Raw genomic sequence first — 17,717 nt, forward strand, 5'->3', positions numbered from 1 at the left:
GGTCAGACACATGAGCGCAGCAGTGGGGCTATCATGCTCGACCGGGACGTCCTGGCTGTGCAAGAACTGATCGCACATGAGCATTAATCCTGACTCGTCCTGAGGCGAAGCTCAATGTAGAGGTATAGCATGGTCCTTGATAAATCCATGAACGTCACATTGCCAAGGACTTCAACACAAACGCGCAATACACGCCGATTACACACGCACCTGTTCTTCCCCTCAGGCGCCACGACAGTGCGATACCGTATGTGTGTATCAGAGTGAATACGAAAGCAATTACAAGAAGGATACCATACTCCAAGTACAGTCCCAAGCGAAGCGAAGCGCAAGCTAAAGTCAGGATCCCATACCGTACACACTTCCTGCTCCCTGCCCCGAATGACGAAGACTATCTCCCCGGCAGCGGTCGTATAAGCTCCGTCTCCTCGCTATCCGACGAATGCCACGATGATATCCGCACGCCTTCAATCGTGCTCGACGCGCTCCTCACGCTCGCCATCCCTGTCGACACCGTCGGTGCGGGGCTCTGTCCCCGCACCGGCATCGCTGTCGGGGAAGACATCATGTCCATGCTCTCCCACCTAGACGACGAACGCGGAAGTGGATGTGAAGAAGAGGGAGGAGGCGGCGTGTACGACAACACGGCAGAGGTGGACGGGAAGCTCCGGCCCGTGATGTCCGACACGAGCGTGGAGACCTCCGACATGGACATCGCGTCCCGGTCTGACGGCGCTGAATGCGACCCGGAACCGGTCGTGGAGGACGCGACGATGGAGCCGTATGCGTTGTCGAACGCGGACGGGGACGTTGACCACGCAGTCGGACTTCGGGATTGGGGTGGGGGTGCGTGCGAGCCTGAGGATAGGGATGAAGAGGCGCGGAGCTTCGTGTTAGGGGCGGACTCCGCGGATGCGGGGACGGTGAGTGTAGATGAGGGGTATGAGGGTGGCAAGGTGCTTGTGCTATTGAGTGGTTCTGTGTCAACGGATGAGCGCGTGAGTGGTGACGGACATAACACGCCGCGGAGTCACAGGGAAAGCAAGAGAAGCGAGAGACATAGGGACAGTAAAACTTACCGAACGGGGTAACCAATTCACCTCCCTTTCGCCTCCGCTCCTGCCTCATCTCCGTCCCAGTTCCTCCCAACCCTCCGTCCGATCTCCATCCCGGATATCGCGCGGCACCATAGCGGAACCCGAACAGCGTCCCGCTCCCGAACGTCCCTCTTCTCAACAGCCAGAAGAACAACACCAGCATAATGGCACCGAGCACGCTACCGACGGTAATCCCGGCTATTTGTACCGAGGTCAAGGAGTTCGTGAAGTCCGTGTTTGACGTCTCGGAAGGCACGCTCGTCCCGACTGAGGGCATAGATGAGTTGACTCCCCCTGTCTCAGTCGCAGTGTAAACGGTTGTTCCGGTCGCAGTCGGGTAGCCATAGGTGGTGATCGGATCAGTCGTGGAGATATGCTTGGTGGTGCCCGAGGTGGGAGGAGAAGAATAGGGGTCAGAGAATAGCGGAGCGCAGTGGGTGAGCGTACAATCTGGGCCTCCGCACCCTATCGGGAGGACGATGCACTTCGTCTTAAGCCCGGCATCCTCGTCGCCTCTTGGCAAGGGTGCGGGTGCGACAGTAAGAGTTGGGGACAGGAGATTTGGGTACGAAGACATGTTCAGGAGTGAGTCGCGAGGATGATAATGGGAGCGAACGAAGGTCAATGATGTGACAGCTGGCAGATGCCGTTGTTGTCGTGATGCGGACATGGCGTTTGCGCTGAGGACAGGAAGGGAGTTGGGCTCGCCTACGCACGCAAAAGTGCGCGACGTAGTTGCCAAACACCAATTATTTCACTGTCCTGGGCCCGTCGGCGATGGGCAGCTTGAGGCTGAGCAGTGGAGAAGAGGGGTAAGGATGAACAGAACTACAGGTCCTGGATATTGCGATCGGCATATTGTGATGATGACATGCCTTATCAGTACGCACCTATGTCTTGCGCTACCCTCCGTTCTCCGCCTGAAGTTAGCCCCGATTTCTGCTCGCAGTGCTGTCTTCGGAGTATCGAGGAGGATGGGGGACGAACGACGTCGGCCAGATGAGACCGCGGTGGAAGCAGCCTGACGCCTACGAAGTTGGACGATTGCCAAACAGATTTCCTGGCGTGCACTAGCTAGACTGCGCAATAATAGCTTAGCTCTCGTGCCCCGAGCACAGAATAGGTAGACAGGGTTGAAAGACGAACACTCGCAAAGTCGGAGGGCACAGGAGGCCTCGTGTAACGGTGATGGTCCAGACGGGCGTCGGAGAAGAGGAGGCGATGCATGTGCTGATCAGGATGACAGATCTCTGCCGTCAGCGGGCACAGTCTAGTTTCTATGCCGTTCATTTCAAAGACGAAGGCCAGCGTCGAGGGAAGGAGGATGTGCTGGATCGTCAAGGAGGTATGTGGATGAGAGCAAGAGCAGATGAGACAGGAATAAAACTCCGCAGCAGCGACAGGCTGCGCAACCGACCTCTGACGCGCCCACGTGGTCTTTCCTCGATTGTCCCGCTTCCGTGTCCGACGCGCGGAAAGTTCATCAAGCTCAAGGTCCTCACGTCCTCAAGCAGAATCGCGCTACGTACTTATTCGGGATTGTCAGTAGTGTGGACGTTGATGGGATTTGGTGAATCATATATTGTAATTTATACGCTCGTACTACTGTATTATCTGTTTATAGCTATTAGCGATCAGTTGCAGTCATCCCATGTCGTCACCGACGGCCTGCTCAAGACTCAGAGGTCCGAGTCTGTTCTCTAGGGTCTTTATTAGCAAGGCAAACACTCAGATCGCACACAGAACTCACTTTCTCGTGCGTCCACCCACCGCAGCAGCACTCCAACGCGCCTTCCGGTCGCCCCGAGCAACAGAAGCACATCTTCCTGCCCAGCTCCATATTCTCCTTGAGCTGGAACAAGGGGTTGCGGCACGCGAGCATTGCATTCATCACATAATGTTTGTCGATCCCAAAGTGCTTGTAGTACGGCACGATCTCCATGCCCGGCTGCGGGTCTCCGAGACGGAAGTGCGTGAGGATCAAGTACGAGCCGGTGCCCCAGTACGACGCGCCGCACTCGCGTTTTGAGGCGAGCACCGCGTTATCGCGCGACGCGCCTACGAGTGGATATAGCGTGACCATCTGCGGGTCGTCCTTGTGCAGGAATTCGGCGGTGATGAGGTCGAATTTGCGCTCGACAGGGATCGTAGGGTCGTTGCGGTATTCGACATCAAGCAGGAGAACGTGCGTGGAAGAGACATTCGGGCGCGCATCCTTGTTCATGATACAGCACGCGAGGGTCGCGTTCATGATCGCGTTGTGGTGGAAGCGAGCCCACTCCGCGAGGTCCGGCCATGCGTTCGGAGTGCCCGCGATGCGCGCGGACTCCTTGCAGAGGTTCGCGAAGAACTTGCAGGCCTCCTTTGAGCCAGGGTTGCGCCATGCCTCCTTCTGGCACTCTTTGGACTGTGAGAGGCAAGCTTCGTAAGCGTGTGCGAGTGGCACGACCGTAGGTGGGACTTACGCAGTACTGATCCAGATGGCAATTGGCGCAGCGGCGGAGGCGGAAGGTGCCCGATTCGTTTGCGCTGTCTCTGCATCGCGCCATCTGGTGGCAGTTATGGCACTGGGCGTGTGTGTGCGGTGGCTCGACGTCGAAGAAGAGGCCATTCCGGCAGTAGGGATGCTTGCACTTCGGCTTTTCCTGCCAGTTATCGTATTCCTCCTCCGGCTGGGAGTCGCCGTTGGTTATGAGTCCTGCCGGTGCATGACGAGAAGTCATCTTTATCGCGGAAAATGGTGGTAAGTGGCCAGGTTGTGCTTGTTCTGACGCGGCCCACATCAAGACTCTCGGCAATAACCGGACCGACGTCGCGCACCCGTCCTTTGTATACGTGGGGCCGCCATGCGCAAGACTCAGCTCTGCATACAAATTCGCACCATATCTGCAAGTTGTCGTATGTATCGAAGACTAGACACATAAGCCCGACACAACTGCCCCTCGGTGTTGCGCGCACCGTCCTCGTCAATGAAGCGCTAAGCAAGTAGCCCATTCCGGCATATGCATCCCAAAGCTCACGCTTTTCCTCGACAACGGCCTTCCGACCGACCCTGATGTACTCTCGAGGAAGTACGTGAATGGGCCTGGGCCTTTCAAGGATCGCTCGGCGTCGAAGGGAATGAACCTCTCCTTCGCGAAGAGGAATGTCTTCTTCACTACCTCAGTGAACGTCCTCTCTGAGTGGTCCTTGCAGACCTTGAGGTAGCGCACGAGCGTCGCGTTTTTGAAGGTATTGTAGTGGGCGGACCCACTCCGTGAGCTCGGCCCATGCGCTTGGCTTGTCCGAGTATTCGACCTTAAGTACCTGTAACTGTAGACGTTGGGTTGGCTCGAGTCTGTGACTGGTACGGCATTCTGATTCTGTTCGAACACTTGCACGTTAATCTACATCATCGTCTTCAACTTTCACGGCCTTTATGTCAGCGTCTAGGCGCATCTGTACCCTCTGTGTCAGAAAAATGATCACAAACTCGGAGGTAACACCAGACTTACCAGCTCATGCGTCCATCCACCACAGCAACACGTATCGTCCCTCGGAGTGCGGCCACAGCAGAAGCGCATCTTCCTCCCAGAACTGATGTTGTCTTGCAGCTGCGCCAAGGGGTGACGACAAGCAAGCTTCGCACACGCATAGTCCCTATTGACGCCGAAGTGCTTCACGAACGGAATGCCATCCTGGCCACTTCCGGCATAGTATGACATGTCGTTGGGCCGGAACCGCGCGACGACGAGGTATGAGCCCGTCCCCGCGTACTCGGACCCGCACTCCATCTGGCCCATCTTGACGGCGCCCTGTCGACCGACCTCGACGAACGGTGCTATGCCCTGTGACATCGGATCGTCCCGTCGCACGAAGTGCGTCCCGCGCAACTCGAACTTCTGCTCGATGGGCAGACTCGGATCGGCCCGGTACGCGACGGAGACTTGGAGGAAGTAGCTCGAAGAGACGTCGCGGAAGGACTCGCCCGTCTGCTGGGTGGTGCGGATGCACTCCGCAAGGGTTGCATTCATCAGGGAGGAGTGGTGGTAGCGCACCCACTCCATCATGTTCGCCCAGGCCTTGGGATCGCCCGAGAGCTCGGTGGCGCGATCCCGCCCCGTGCGGTAGAACTTGCAGCCGTGCTTGTGGCCGCCGTTCCAGGCAGCTTTCTGGCACTCTGTGGACTATATACGGTGTGGTAGTACTATGTACTACACTCGTATAGATCGCGTTACTAACGCTAGGTTTACCGCTAGTTACCTACGCTAAAAGTACATACTTACCGTCTACTTACTCACTTTTTACTTTCTCCTCGCGGACTCTTTACGGCTTTCTTATAGTCTTTCTGGCGATTATCAAGAGCGCTTATCGATTTCCCGTTATGGTACTGCGCGTATTTACAGGCCGGCGTAGTCTTTCTTTTCCTCAGTCTCTCTCTCATCCCCGCTCAGTCTTACTCTATCCCCCTATCCTGAGACTCAATCCATCGAACTCGCGACAATAGTCGCTTTCCTGCCTTCTTCTGACCGCGCGACCGACTCGAGCAAACCGCATCTTGACCGAGGAGCCCGAAGACCCGAGCTCGACGAAGCGAGACCGACACCGCCCACGAATTCTGAACGAGCACGAGTAATTACTCAGTGCTTCGACAGTGGAGCCCACCGCGAGGGGTGGTTATCCGGTTGAGCTGAGTTTAACGCTCTCTATTACTGCTGAACACACACACACACACACACACACAATTTTCCCCCTTTCCACGCGTCTCGGACGCACCAAACGATCAACCTGTTCCCTAACGCCGCTCATTTCCTCTTCCCTTCCCAACCAACGCACCGTCGAACGCTTAGCCTTCCTCCCGACGCGAAGCCTTTGCCACCGACACCCTTTCCTCCGACACCGATTTCCTACCCCGTCACCACACCGACTGTCCTCACTTCCGCTGCAACGATGGCGAGTACAATAACACACAGTATGCCTATACCCGGTACCTCAGAGGCTCCGAAGTTCGACGAGCACTACCTGTCCGACTTCCTTGAGGACCTCGAACTTCACTTCGCCTGCACCGGCGTCACGGATGAAGATCGGCAAGTCAACTACATTACCCGGTACAGTACAGACAAGATCCGCAAGCAGATCGGGTTCCTTCCGGAACTCGACCGCTCGAAGAAGAACAAGACCTGGCAGGAGGCGAAGACGGTACTCACGGAGTTCTACGGCGATGTCGACAAGCCGAGACCGTTGTCGCTCGCGGAATTCCAGGCTTGGGTACAACAAGCAGCGGACAAGCCCGCATTCATTTCAAAAGACCAGGTGAATAAGTACTATTCTGAATTCATGGCCAAGGGCCGTCCGCTGCTTGACAACAAACAGGTCTCCGACAATGACCTCAACTTTGCTTTCATCCAAGGAGTCCCATCGTCCATGAAGGCTGCTCTGCGCGGACTCATTCCGGATGCGCACCGCACACGTGCCTCGCCGCTGGAGATCAGGAAGACGCTCGAGTTACTCCGCGGTCTTGCAAATAAGGACGACCCTACCTACGAAGCCTGGAGATACGAGAAGACAGCCGCAGAAGACACTCTGGTCGCTCCGAACCCCGAGACAATCGACGATGCACGTACTGGCCAGACGCAGAACGCTCCGACTGCAGGACAACCCGCCGCTGCTAGCGGTAGACAAGCCGCTAAGTCGTCTTCTGTTGAGGATCAGATGGACGCACTGATGAAACAATTTTCAGAAATGAAAATCATGCTTGCCCAACAAGCTCAAAATGCGAGTCAACAACAGCTCCGATCGCCTCGTTGCGTCATGTGTGGCGTGACGAACGCAGGACACACGATGCGGTCCTGCCCAGAGACGGCCAGGCTCGTCGCGGAAGGGCGTATCTACCTGGATGCAACAAAGAATCGTTACGTGCTGTCTGCGGACGGCTCCGAGCTTCCGCGGGCTCCGTACAACTACGATGGTGGGCTAGCTGCGTTTATACGTGCTCAGACCCCGTCTCCGCCTACAACACGCACCACGGCGTCCTCCCATGGAGCTGGGCTCGTCCTCGCGAACGGAGCTCTATTCTCTACACTCACCAATCCCTACACCGCGGAAGCCTATCCCGCGCTCCGCGGAGGCAAGGAGTACGAGAATTGCTTTGACCCCAAGAAGCGTCCGGATGACAAACCGACGCCTCGACAACGGATGCAGGACTCTACTCACCATGATCAGAATCGTCGCACTCGCACTCCTGCTCCACCTCAGACGACACACAACCATCAGCCTACACCAGAACCTCTGCCTCCCGCTCCGTCGACACCTGCGCCGCTTCCTCCGGCTACGACTATTCCGGAACCCCCGCATCTGATTAATCGCAAGGACGGCTGGAAACAGTCACAGCCTGGGAAGGGCAAGGGGAGGGAGGTCCGCTTCGAGGAAGATGAAGATGTGGAAATGCGCGACAGCTCGTCGCGAGCAAAAGCTAAGTCTAACACTCCTTCGACTGGTTATAAGCACACCACAGACCTTGAGAAAGATACAGACGCGAACGCCGTCTTCGACAAGCTCCTCAAAGACGTCAATGTTACGCTCCCGTTGGGACAGGTCCTTGGCACTTCGGCCGCTCTTCAAGAGCTCATGCATGAGGCCTCGAAGAGGCGCCGCGTACCGAAGGAATCCAGTAGGACCGCCCTTCTGGAGAGAATCGAGAGCGAGGGAGATGCAAGAGGAGAGCAGCTGAAGGAGTTGGTCCTCAATGCGAACGCGATCCAAGCCAGCGAAGGACCCGTTCCGAACACCAGCAAAGCCGAAGTCCTCCACTTTGATGCCACCGGTGTTCCTATCGTACAAGCTGAGTACACCACCGCTTCAGCGTTCCGCGACTACATTCTGGTCAATGACGGACAGGACCTCACACAGCAACAGCTCGCTTTCTCTACTTTCGCTCTCAGTCGCACCAAGGGACTTCCGGCCATCCAAGATCGTATGTTCGCGATGGCCACGGGCGTATTCACTACACACGTCAACGGCATCCCTTTCCGCTGCATGGTTGACTCCGGTTCGGAGTTGAACGTCGTTTACAAGGGCTTTCCCGGTGTCACGGGGCTCGCTCTCGACTCTCTCGGCCAGTTCTGGAAGCTCAAAGGGATCCACGGCGCCGCCGAACCCCTCGCAGGCTACATCGACTCTGTTCCCTTCCAGATCGGACGACACACCTTCGAACATCACGTCTTTGTCTCACCACACCAGACCATCGGCGACAGTTTCGACATCATTCTTGGTCAACCGTTCCTCACCTACTTCGACGCTCGTGTTGACTACTCGGCGACCGGTGAGACAGTGCTTTACCTGTGGTCCGGTCGCGACAAGGACACTGGTTCTCACCCCACCCTTGGAATCTCCATCACGGATCCGGAGGACGCGCGGAATCGCTCCGAGATCCTCTCTCATCTGCATGCGATGGCCATCGCACACGCCGACGAAACCTCTGGCTCCGACTCTGAGCCCGACTCGACAACTTCTTCATACCATTCGGCATCAATCGAAGAACTCGAAGAAGAGGACCGCTACACGGATTTTGTGTAAAGGAGACTGGAAAGGGGCGCGCCAGTCCTCCCGTCCCTACTTTAGGACGCTCCTTCGAATGCTTCATGGGTAACTTAGATTTTTCTGCGTTCAACTCTTTGTCAGGCTGCATCCCTCCTCCACAATATGATGACTTAATTCACCAGTACATTTCTCCTTCTGGCGGCTCCACCGCATTGATACCTCCTTCTTCTTGGACCAACCGTGCCGTTTCTGACTTCAACACTTTTGTTCATGATACTCGTACTATTCCCCGTTCCGATCGCGGCCCGCGCAAGTACAAACCCGTAGCTCGACGACATCGTCCTGTCCCTACGTACATGCCTAACCCCCGAGCCCAACAGTTCACAGATATCCCCGAACTTCCTCCACTTTTGTTACCTACGCACCCGCCAGACTATACCACATTGCCTACTGACGAACGCATGACACAGGAACACCTAGCAGGATTGTTGCAGACCATAGAGCCCGGTCTACTGACGTCCGAAGAAGTCAACCTACTCGCATTCGTGGTGCACTCTCGCTCACGTGCGTTCGCATGGGTATACGAGGAGAAAGGCTTTTTCGACCCAAAATACTTTCCCGATTACAAGATACCCTTCGTCGAGCACGTCCCCTGGCAGGTCCCTCCTATCCCGCTACTGCTAGCCATCCGAGATGCTGTACGCGACGAAGTCCGACGTTTCGAAGCCCTCGGCTGCTTCGAACCATCTACAGCAAGCTACCGCTCTGCTCTGTGGGCGGTCGCGAAGAAACCGGGCTCGAAACCTCCAGTCCGGCTTGTTGTCGCAGTTGAGAAACTTAATGCAGTCACGGTGCGCGACACATCACTTCCTCCGAATATCAATGACTTTGCAGAGTCATTTGCAGGGCATGCGATCTACTTCGCAGGCGACATGTTTTCTGGGTTCGACGCGCGGATACTAGACGTCGAGTCCCGGCCTCTCGGCACCTTCCATTCTCTCGACGGACCTAAGCAACAGACGACACTTATTCAAGGCTACACCAACTCCATCCAGGAGTTTTCTCGCTGCACTGACCACGTCTTGAAGCGCCTCAAAGCCGCCGGCATTGCAGACAACTTCATCGACGACTGTGGAGTCACAGGCCCGCGTTCGAGGTATGATGAAGAACACATCTTGGGAAACCCTGCCATCCGACGGTTCGTCTTTGAGTTTGCGCTCAGGGTCGACCGTTTTCTCGCTGCGTTGATTGCTGCAGGTGTTACCATATCCGCGCTCAAGACCATCCTCGCATGTTCGGCTCTGGCCATTGTCGGCACGATTGTCTGTCAAGAAGGTTGGAAAGTCAGCCCCAACCTTGTCGACCGAGTTCTCCAATGGCCTGTACCCCGAGACGTCCATGAAGTCCGTATGTTTCTTGGCTTGGCCGGCGGAGCACGCCGATGGATCAAGAATTACTCAAAAATCGCCTGGCCTCTGACGGCTCTCCTTTCCTGCTCGGCCGCCGACTTCAAAATCACTCCGGCTGTGGAAGAAGCAGTCACCGAGCTCAAACGGCGGCTAACCACTGCACCGGTCCTTGTGCGAGTGGACTACTCACTCGCTACGTCTATTTCCCCAGCACCGCGTGCTACTGATGACGGTATGATTGTTGTAGGCGTCGACTCCAGCTGGATGGGTGCCGGCTGGGTCCTCTACCAAATCGTGGATGGTGTCAAGCGTCCCGCACTGTACGGCTCAAGTACTTTCACCAAGGCGCAACAAAATTATGGACAACCGAAGTCGGAGGTCTTCGGAACGTTCATCACTCTCAAAGCCTTGCGACACCGCGTTTGGGGAGTTCATTTCCGGCTTGAGCACGATGCTATCTCGTTGGCTAAGATGCTTAAACAGCCAGACGACGTCCCCAACGCACCCATGTTGAGATGGGTCTCTTGGATCCGTCTCTTCGACTTCGAGACGAAGCATGTCCCCGCCTCCTCTTTCAAGATGGAGGATGCTCTCTCTCGTGCTCCACCTGTCGTGTCGGAACTGCCCGACCCCGCAGACGATGCGGACGAGTTCCTGGACGCTTTTGAGGCATTCCCCACACGCAACAGTGGCGCTATGCGTCCTCCGAACCTTCCATTGCAGCGCCCTCCCGTCGCATCCATCAGTTCCGCTCCGACACCCTCCTTCAGTTACATACTTTCCGCTCTTGCTCTTCGACATTCCAACCCATTCGCATCCTCTCCACGCATGTATCCTTCCAAAGTGCCCATACTCCGCACGTCCTCCACTTTCCTCTTCGATGCAACGGAGTCACTCCCTCCACGAGCCGCCTCCCTCCTCGCTGCGTCCCCTCTCTCATTGCTTGCTACCACTGCACTGGCCAATTCTCGACGCTGCACGGATGGTCGATTCGAAGTGTTCTACCCTCGAAATCAAACAACAGTCTCGAGCGTACGGTTCCGCATCGCTGACTGGGACCTCGAATATGATATTGTCGGCCATCTTGACACTCCGACGGATTTCAGGATGGCGGTTGGACATAGGTTTGGGACAAGAGACAGGGATGATGGGTCGTACTGGACAGAGCTACGTCTTTATTTCTCTGATGGGTCATTGCCTGGTCGCCTACTCATGGACACCGAACGACTAGCCTTTCAACGTCGAGCTCGGCGATTCTTTGAACACCAAGGCCACATCTGGCTTGCGCCGAAGCGGACGTCTTCTCTACCACCCCGCCTTGTGGTTGAGTCAGAGCAGCGCCGTGGAGAGCTTATGCTTGAGGCACACCTGGCGGCTGGACACCGCGGCCACGATGCGACGTACAAATTACTCCTCGACCGATACTGGTGGCCGAACATGCACGATGACGTATCCTACTTTGTCCGCTCGTGCATCGAGTGTCAACGTGCGATGAAAGCCAAGCCTGTCCTTCCCTACTCCGAGTCCTGGCTCGCTCGCTCCCTGCGACACTTTGATCTCGACACGATCCACATGCTGACAGGTTCTGGCGGCTTCGAATATGTCATCCAGGCCATTGAACGCACGATCCTGTGGGTTGAGGCTCGCGCATTGCGCAAGGCGACTGCCCATGCTGTTGCCCGCTTCATCTATGAAGACATTGTATGCCGGTTCAGCTGTGTACCGGCACTTACCATGGACAACGGGTCCGAGTTCCTAGGTGAAGTCCAACAACTCCTTCGCTCACTGTACAGGTGCACAGTGATTTTTTCTACACCCTACCACCCAGAGGGCAATGCGCCTGTAGAGCGCTCCCATGACACGTTCACAACCTGTCTATTCAAGCTGACCGGCGATGCTAAGGGAACCTGGCCACAATATCTACATCCTGTACTCTTTGCCATGCGCACTACGGCCTCCCGAGCGACAGGATTCACACCGTACTACCTGCTCTACGGCCAGCACCCAGTCTTCTCATTCGACATTGAGGAGACAACATGGCAGACCCTCGACTGGGACTCCGTGCACACGCATGAAGATCTGATCGCGATGCGAGCAAGACAGATACTTCGACGCAATGCAGAACTTGAAAAAGCGCACCGGAAGCTGAGAGAATCGCGCAAGAGAGCGATCGAGGACCAAGCTAAGCGTCACCGCTATCAGTTTGACTTCGCTGACTATGAAGAAGGGATGTACGTGTGGCTAAGGGAGTCACGGCTCGATGAAATCAAGGGCGGCAAAGGTGAATGGACATATGCTGGTCCGTACATCATCCACGAGAAGCGCGACAAGGATTCCTACATTCTGCGTGAACTGTCCGGTGCTGTAATGCGTGGACATGTTAACGTCCGCCGCCTGCACCTCTTCTTCTTCCGCCCAGACAATCAGACCTTGCGAGCACGGCTCCGGCCGCTTCCTGAACACAACTCCCGTCGCTCCAACCCTCTCTGCACACTCGCCACAGTTCACTCGTACCGGGCAGTCTACAGTCCGGTCTAGACCGTCAGATATGACTCGAACCATCGATAACCATCGCGATATCGTGACAGCTAGGTCCCGATTCCTCTGCACACCGCACCATGCTTCTCTCCATCCTCCATCACTCCCACATCTCTACGCTTACCGTCCCACGCTCATTTCTTCCCACCGGTTCCATACTATGCCCTCTTATGCCCCACTGCCCGGATGGACCATCGATGGAGTCAAGTTCTCCCGAAGACGGCATCTGGGCCGCGTCCTTGCCGTACTGGGCTGCCATATAGGCTGCCCGGTCGCTTACAACGATGTCCTCTACCTCAAAAATGCGATCAGTAACGAACGCGGCCACGACGGAGTCCAGAAGGAGGTTCCTGGGATGTGTATTGTCTCCGCTAAGGCAGACTTTTGGGTGGAACAGGACGGCGGCCGACACAGATACCATGGCCCTGTGGATGGTGACCTCGTTTACCCCTACGTGCGCGTCCATCCCTTTCCCTTCACCTTCTCTCGCCCTATCCTCGTCAGATCCCCCTCCTCCGATTCCATTGTTCAGCTCTTCGTTGCGGACATCCACCTGCGCTGGTCGGAGATCGCTCGCGGCATTCAAGATCCCTTGTTCTACCCACCTCGCTACACGGCTATCGGTTACCCATTCAATCGCGACTATTTCGACCTCGCGCGCGCGCTGTTCAAGCCGCGCTTTGTCTTCATTCCAGAGATCCCCCATGGACGTCGCGCGCAGATTGTACATGCCGCTTCGGAACTAGTTGTTTCCCATGCTGGGTATACCACGAACCTGGAGCGTCTGGTCGCTTTCGATGCCGCTCACAGTGAGGATGTCTCTGTGTTTGTGCTCTGGACCGTCGACTGCCTGGTCCGAGAGGTTGAGGCAGAGTATCGCACCTGGTGGATTCACAGGGAGCACGCAGTACGAGCGTACCGCCACGCAGTACTTGACTCTGCTCTGTCCACCTCGGTTTCTTTGGACGAAATGCCCGACAAGGACCGCTTCACGTACCTGTGACTTTTCCCAATGATGGACTCTTTCTCTTTCGTACCGCACTTTACACTCTCCTTCTTACATCTTTATTCCCTCTTTTGCCCTGCTTCACACTCTCTTTAGTCCTTTATTCCACGTCGAGGTCGACGTCTCTATTGTATTGGCCACTGTGGTAGTACTATGTACTACACTCGTATAGATCGCGTTACTAACGCTAGGTTTACCGCTAGTTACCTACGCTAAAAGTACATACTTACCGTCTACTTACTCACTTTTTACTTTCTCCTCGCGGACTCTTTACGGCTTTCTTATAGTCTTTCTGGCGATTATCAAGAGCGCTTATCGATTTCCCGTTATGGTACTGCGCGTATTTACAGGCCGGCGTAGTCTTTCTTTTCCTCAGTCTCTCTCTCATCCCCGCTCAGTCTTACTCTATCCCCCTATCCTGAGACTCAATCCATCGAACTCGCGACAATAGTCGCTTTCCTGCCTTCTTCTGACCGCGCGACCGACTCGAGCAAACCGCATCTTGACCGAGGAGCCCGAAGACCCGAGCTCGACGAAGCGAGACCGACACCGCCCACGAATTCTGAACGAGCACGAGTAATTACTCAGTGCTTCGACAACGGACCTTGTGAGCGAGAAAAAAATCGTGCTGTTAAAATGAACGACACTCACACAGTAGGCGTCGCAGAAACAATCCATGCAGCGGCGCAGCTGGGTACCCGAGCCCTTGGTGAATCGCGCCATCTTGTGGCAGTTGTGGCACTGGGAGTGAGTATGCAGCGGGTCAATATCGTAAAACAGACCCTTCTGGCAGTACGAGTGGCTGCATGTCGGTGGCGTTCCTCCCGTGAGGCTCATGGCGGTAAGTAGTGGTGGTGGTGGAGATGAGAGAACGACGATCGGGACTGGCAACGACCATGAGGCTAGAGCTCTGAAAAGACAAATTTAAATTCAAATTGAGACCGGAAGCACCGGCCCGGGACACCGCTCTGAATCACGCTGCGCACGCCAGCTTGAGAAAGAAGCGTTCCCATCTAATCAATATGAATACAAAAGGTAGCAAATGTCCATAAGGCACGGCCCCTCCGGGCAGACCTGACCACTCGGAGTATTCTTGAAAACGAAAGGGCCCGTCATAGTGTCCATTTTATAGGTTATGGGCAAGTCAGGGCAACGGCGTGCTCGGGTGGGCTTCGCCCACCCTCGTACACCGTTGCCTGGTGTAAAGTACTGGATTACTGATAGGGACTCTCCGATCTGATGAATTTTATGTTTGTATATTCACTTTTGACCGCGATTCCGGAATTCATTGATGCGCAACAATTATGTATAGACACAAGGGCACATGCTCACTCAGAACTCAGACATACCGAAGCGTGCACACAACATACCTTTTATATCAACACCTGAAACACTTCTTTGGGCGTCTGGCTCCACTTTCCCACTCCTAAAGACTTTGCAATTACTGCCCTACAGACCTGTCCACTTCTCGTGGCCAGGAATAATTATAACGCAGTATACATACAGTATGAAACATCCACACGCCAACACCCTCAGCACCGAATTCACTCAGGCTTGTCATACGGGGTCGAGTAGAACGGATCGGAAGCGGTGTCCGCCATGGGCATCGCCCTCCGACCCGTGTTCCCCAGCGGGCGGTACCCCTTCTCCGGCCGGTTGCTCTTCACCGACAACACGACCACAACAAACAACAGCACCAGCACCGCCCCGAGCAGCCCGAGGCCAATGTACGAGTTGCGCATCAGCCCCGAAAGGTCGGTGCCCCCAGCTGACGACGAAGCAGCGTCCTCTGCGAGCGCACCTGCGAGGGCGGCGGTTGTGGGTACCGAGTTCTTCTCGTTGTCGACGCTGGTAACGCCAGCGGTGGGAACGGCCCCGGAATAGGACTGCGCGTGGGTGGGCGTCGTGTGCGGGAGGCCGGATGTTGCAGTGTAGGAGGCTTCGTAGGCGACGAGGCGGGTGAGCATCATCGAGTCGGCTTCGGCCCATGCCTTATCTTGGTCAACGAGCTGCGGATGAACGGGTGAGGTGAGCGGGGAGAGCAAGTGTATTGAAGGGCTCCGAGGACGGAACGAAGGACGTACACTGAGCAGCTGCGTGGAGGGCCTTGCGCGGATGTCGCTCGAGTTCCCGTAGTCATAGATCTGGTAGGTGTTCCGGAGGAAGGCCGCGCCCAGGAGCCAGTCTGCAATGAGAGAAGAAATCAACAATTGACAAGCTGTAGACGTTCGAAGCGGAGATATAAAAGTACCTGCTGCAGGGACGTCGCCGCCGCTGACGGTTCCGACACACATGAAGGTGCCGTCGCCATTCATAAAGACTTCGATAGCATCGATAGGGTGTATCGGGTACTTGTTTCCACTGAGAAAGCATTGTTATTACAACTTTGCACCAAGGCAAGGAAACATATGCCACACCTGAACGAGAAAGTAAGGTTGAGCTTCGTGTTGCAGGGCACGGTGTACCACACGCTCTGCCCAGATGGGTCGATCTTGTCGGTCAACGCAGCACCAGGGAGGTCCTTGTAGATCGCATGCGCGTAGTAGTTTGGCCCACGAACTAACAGGACGGGCACTTCAGAATTGGTCGGTCGCAACTAGAAGGCACTCACTAAAAGAGGTGCCGGTGTCGAAGGTGACGACGGTGTTGTCCTTGGGGACGTGGATGTTGGCCTTCTCGTATTCTGCCGTAATGTTCGAGTACCCGCTGATGAGGCGTCCATTGACGTAGAGGCCGTCCATGTAAGTCGTCCAGTCAGCGGGGATAGGGCTATCGAATCGCGGAGCGTCGAGGGCGGCCGTCATGTTCGACAGGACCTCCGCTACACGCAGTGCGTCAGCTACAATACCGTGTACTTGGACGGATGTATACGTACAAACGGTCAGAACACCGCCATCCGTGATTCCAAGCTCCGAGCGGGACATGAGCCAAGCAGTGTAGTTCGGGAGGTCGGGTTCGTGCTCGAATAACTAGCAATGTGAAGCACGTCAGCGAGAGTAGATTGAAAGACGAATCCACGTCACTGACGTTGTACAAGATAGCTCTTCCGTTCTCCTCGTAAGTTGTGTTAGAAAGCAGGCTGTAAATCTCTGAACCCGCCGTGCTGATCGCTGCCGCATTAGGTCGCCATGGCACTCAGAGAGTAGGACAAGCAACTTACCCTCCGAGGCCAATCAGGCCGCTAGAGAACTGCGAGTCCGGTGATGCATTGTAGCTGATAGCTATAAAATGGACACTTAGTATAATATGTGCACCGTCAGGAAGGCGTAGCCTACGTACTGAGGGCCTGGTTCTTGATGGTGTACGGACCAAAGCTGATGTCTGCGAGCACAACGGGTCCTGTAGAGACCGAGCCATCTCTGTCATGTGGTAGTGAGCACTTGCACCAACAGCAACAACCGAGCTTCCTCACACGTAGGAGGTTGATGAATTGATGCCGGTCTCGATGACGTTGGGGGGGACGATACCACCAACGGCGAGCGGGTCAATCCACGTGTCCGAACTTCCGGTGTCGAGGATCACCTGGGTTATCCTACTGTCAAGAATGCCGTATGATGGCAGAGTAAGTGGACATACCTGGTACGCAACGCCGTTCACGTAGATCGTTGCGGTGTACGCGTTATTCGCCGCATGCGAGAAGCCAAAGCCCTCGATGCTCCCATTGCGCGACACGGATACGGGGTAGCTCTTCGAAGCCCTCCTCTCCGTAGAGATATCAATGGAGGCAGATAAAGCGAGTGACGCGAAGCCAAGAAGAGATGCAAGGCGCAGGATCATGGCCACCCGGAAAATCAAGGAGAAGCAAAAGAATTAAAGGAAAAAGAAGGGTAAGGAAGGGATCCTGAGGAGAAGGGACGGTGGGGGGAGCACGTCTCAGGCCACAACGAGGTATGTATACCGCTCGGAACGACCTGCTTCATGCGCGGTGACCGCGTCTAGCCGTACCTAGGACCGGATGGCGATGAGTGATCATTTGGCCAGGCGGAGACGGCTAATAGGAGTTTGCAGCGTTGCGGTGCTTTTCAGGCAAAGTATGCATTGCAGAGCTGTGCAATCCGCCATGTAGAGATCAAATTGACGGGCTATCGCCGCAAATTAGGACGAGGTACGGGGTCATACGGATATGCATAGGACGACCGCATCAGCGCC

The 17,717-nt window shown here is 55.6% G+C and overlaps 7 protein-coding genes across 7 annotated transcripts; 3 read left to right on the top strand and 4 right to left on the bottom strand.

Moving 5' to 3' along the window:
• Positions 1 to 116: 116 nt before the first annotated feature.
• Positions 117 to 1,995, bottom strand: L226DRAFT_387022 (uncharacterized protein). Its single transcript, XM_067674457.1, has 3 exons — positions 1,988 to 1,995; positions 1,080 to 1,934; positions 117 to 978 (listed from the first exon to the last, which is right to left on the bottom strand). Exons 2-3 carry the CDS (start codon positions 1,765 to 1,767, stop codon positions 392 to 394), a joined length of 1,275 nt encoding a protein of 424 aa, XP_067536315.1. The 5' UTR covers positions 1,768 to 1,934; positions 1,988 to 1,995; the 3' UTR covers positions 117 to 391.
• A 661-nt stretch (positions 1,996 to 2,656) lies between these two features.
• On the bottom strand, positions 2,657 to 3,840 carry L226DRAFT_612065 (uncharacterized protein). Its single transcript, XM_067686345.1, has 3 exons — positions 3,563 to 3,840; positions 2,848 to 3,504; positions 2,657 to 2,797 (listed from the first exon to the last, which is right to left on the bottom strand). The coding sequence occupies exons 1-3, from the start codon at positions 3,818 to 3,820 to the stop codon at positions 2,777 to 2,779; spliced, it is 936 nt and encodes a 311-aa protein (XP_067536316.1). The 5' UTR covers positions 3,821 to 3,840; the 3' UTR covers positions 2,657 to 2,776.
• A 602-nt stretch (positions 3,841 to 4,442) lies between these two features.
• On the bottom strand, positions 4,443 to 5,885 carry L226DRAFT_612066 (uncharacterized protein; the record flags this gene model as incomplete). The annotated part of the gene is made up of 3 exons (XM_067686346.1): positions 4,443 to 4,535; positions 4,592 to 5,263; positions 5,853 to 5,885. 3 exons carry the CDS (start codon positions 5,883 to 5,885, stop codon positions 4,479 to 4,481), a joined length of 762 nt encoding a protein of 253 aa, XP_067536317.1. The 3' UTR covers positions 4,443 to 4,478.
• Positions 5,886 to 6,050: 165 nt separating this feature from the next.
• L226DRAFT_569998 (uncharacterized protein) lies at positions 6,051 to 8,651 on the top strand (the record flags this gene model as incomplete). The annotated part of the gene is made up of 1 exon (XM_067684379.1): positions 6,051 to 8,651. One exon carries the CDS (start codon positions 6,051 to 6,053, stop codon positions 8,649 to 8,651), a length of 2,601 nt encoding a protein of 866 aa, XP_067536318.1.
• A 3,461-nt stretch (positions 8,652 to 12,112) lies between these two features.
• L226DRAFT_461626 (uncharacterized protein) lies at positions 12,113 to 12,562 on the top strand (the record flags this gene model as incomplete). Its single annotated transcript, XM_067675669.1, has 1 exon — positions 12,113 to 12,562. The coding sequence occupies one exon, from the start codon at positions 12,113 to 12,115 to the stop codon at positions 12,560 to 12,562; it is 450 nt and encodes a 149-aa protein (XP_067536319.1).
• Positions 12,563 to 12,722: 160 nt separating this feature from the next.
• Positions 12,723 to 13,565, top strand: L226DRAFT_570000 (uncharacterized protein; the record flags this gene model as incomplete). The annotated part of the gene is made up of 1 exon (XM_067684380.1): positions 12,723 to 13,565. The coding sequence occupies one exon, from the start codon at positions 12,723 to 12,725 to the stop codon at positions 13,563 to 13,565; it is 843 nt and encodes a 280-aa protein (XP_067536320.1).
• Positions 13,566 to 14,987: 1,422 nt separating this feature from the next.
• L226DRAFT_612067 (acid protease) lies at positions 14,988 to 17,493 on the bottom strand. The gene is made up of 11 exons (XM_067686347.1): positions 17,145 to 17,493; positions 16,981 to 17,090; positions 16,848 to 16,927; positions 16,729 to 16,789; positions 16,596 to 16,671; positions 16,444 to 16,537; positions 16,180 to 16,389; positions 15,986 to 16,127; positions 15,820 to 15,929; positions 15,653 to 15,753; positions 14,988 to 15,577 (listed from the first exon to the last, which is right to left on the bottom strand). The coding sequence occupies exons 1-11, from the start codon at positions 17,343 to 17,345 to the stop codon at positions 15,113 to 15,115; spliced, it is 1,650 nt and encodes a 549-aa protein (XP_067536321.1). The 5' UTR covers positions 17,346 to 17,493; the 3' UTR covers positions 14,988 to 15,112.
• Between the last annotated feature and the right edge of the window lie 224 nt (positions 17,494 to 17,717).

The sequence above is a fragment of the Lentinus tigrinus genome (genome assembly GCF_003813185.1).
Source record: "Lentinus tigrinus ALCF2SS1-7 unplaced genomic scaffold L226scaffold_9, whole genome shotgun sequence".
Classification (NCBI taxonomy): Eukaryota; Fungi; Basidiomycota; class Agaricomycetes; order Polyporales; family Polyporaceae; genus Lentinus; species Lentinus tigrinus.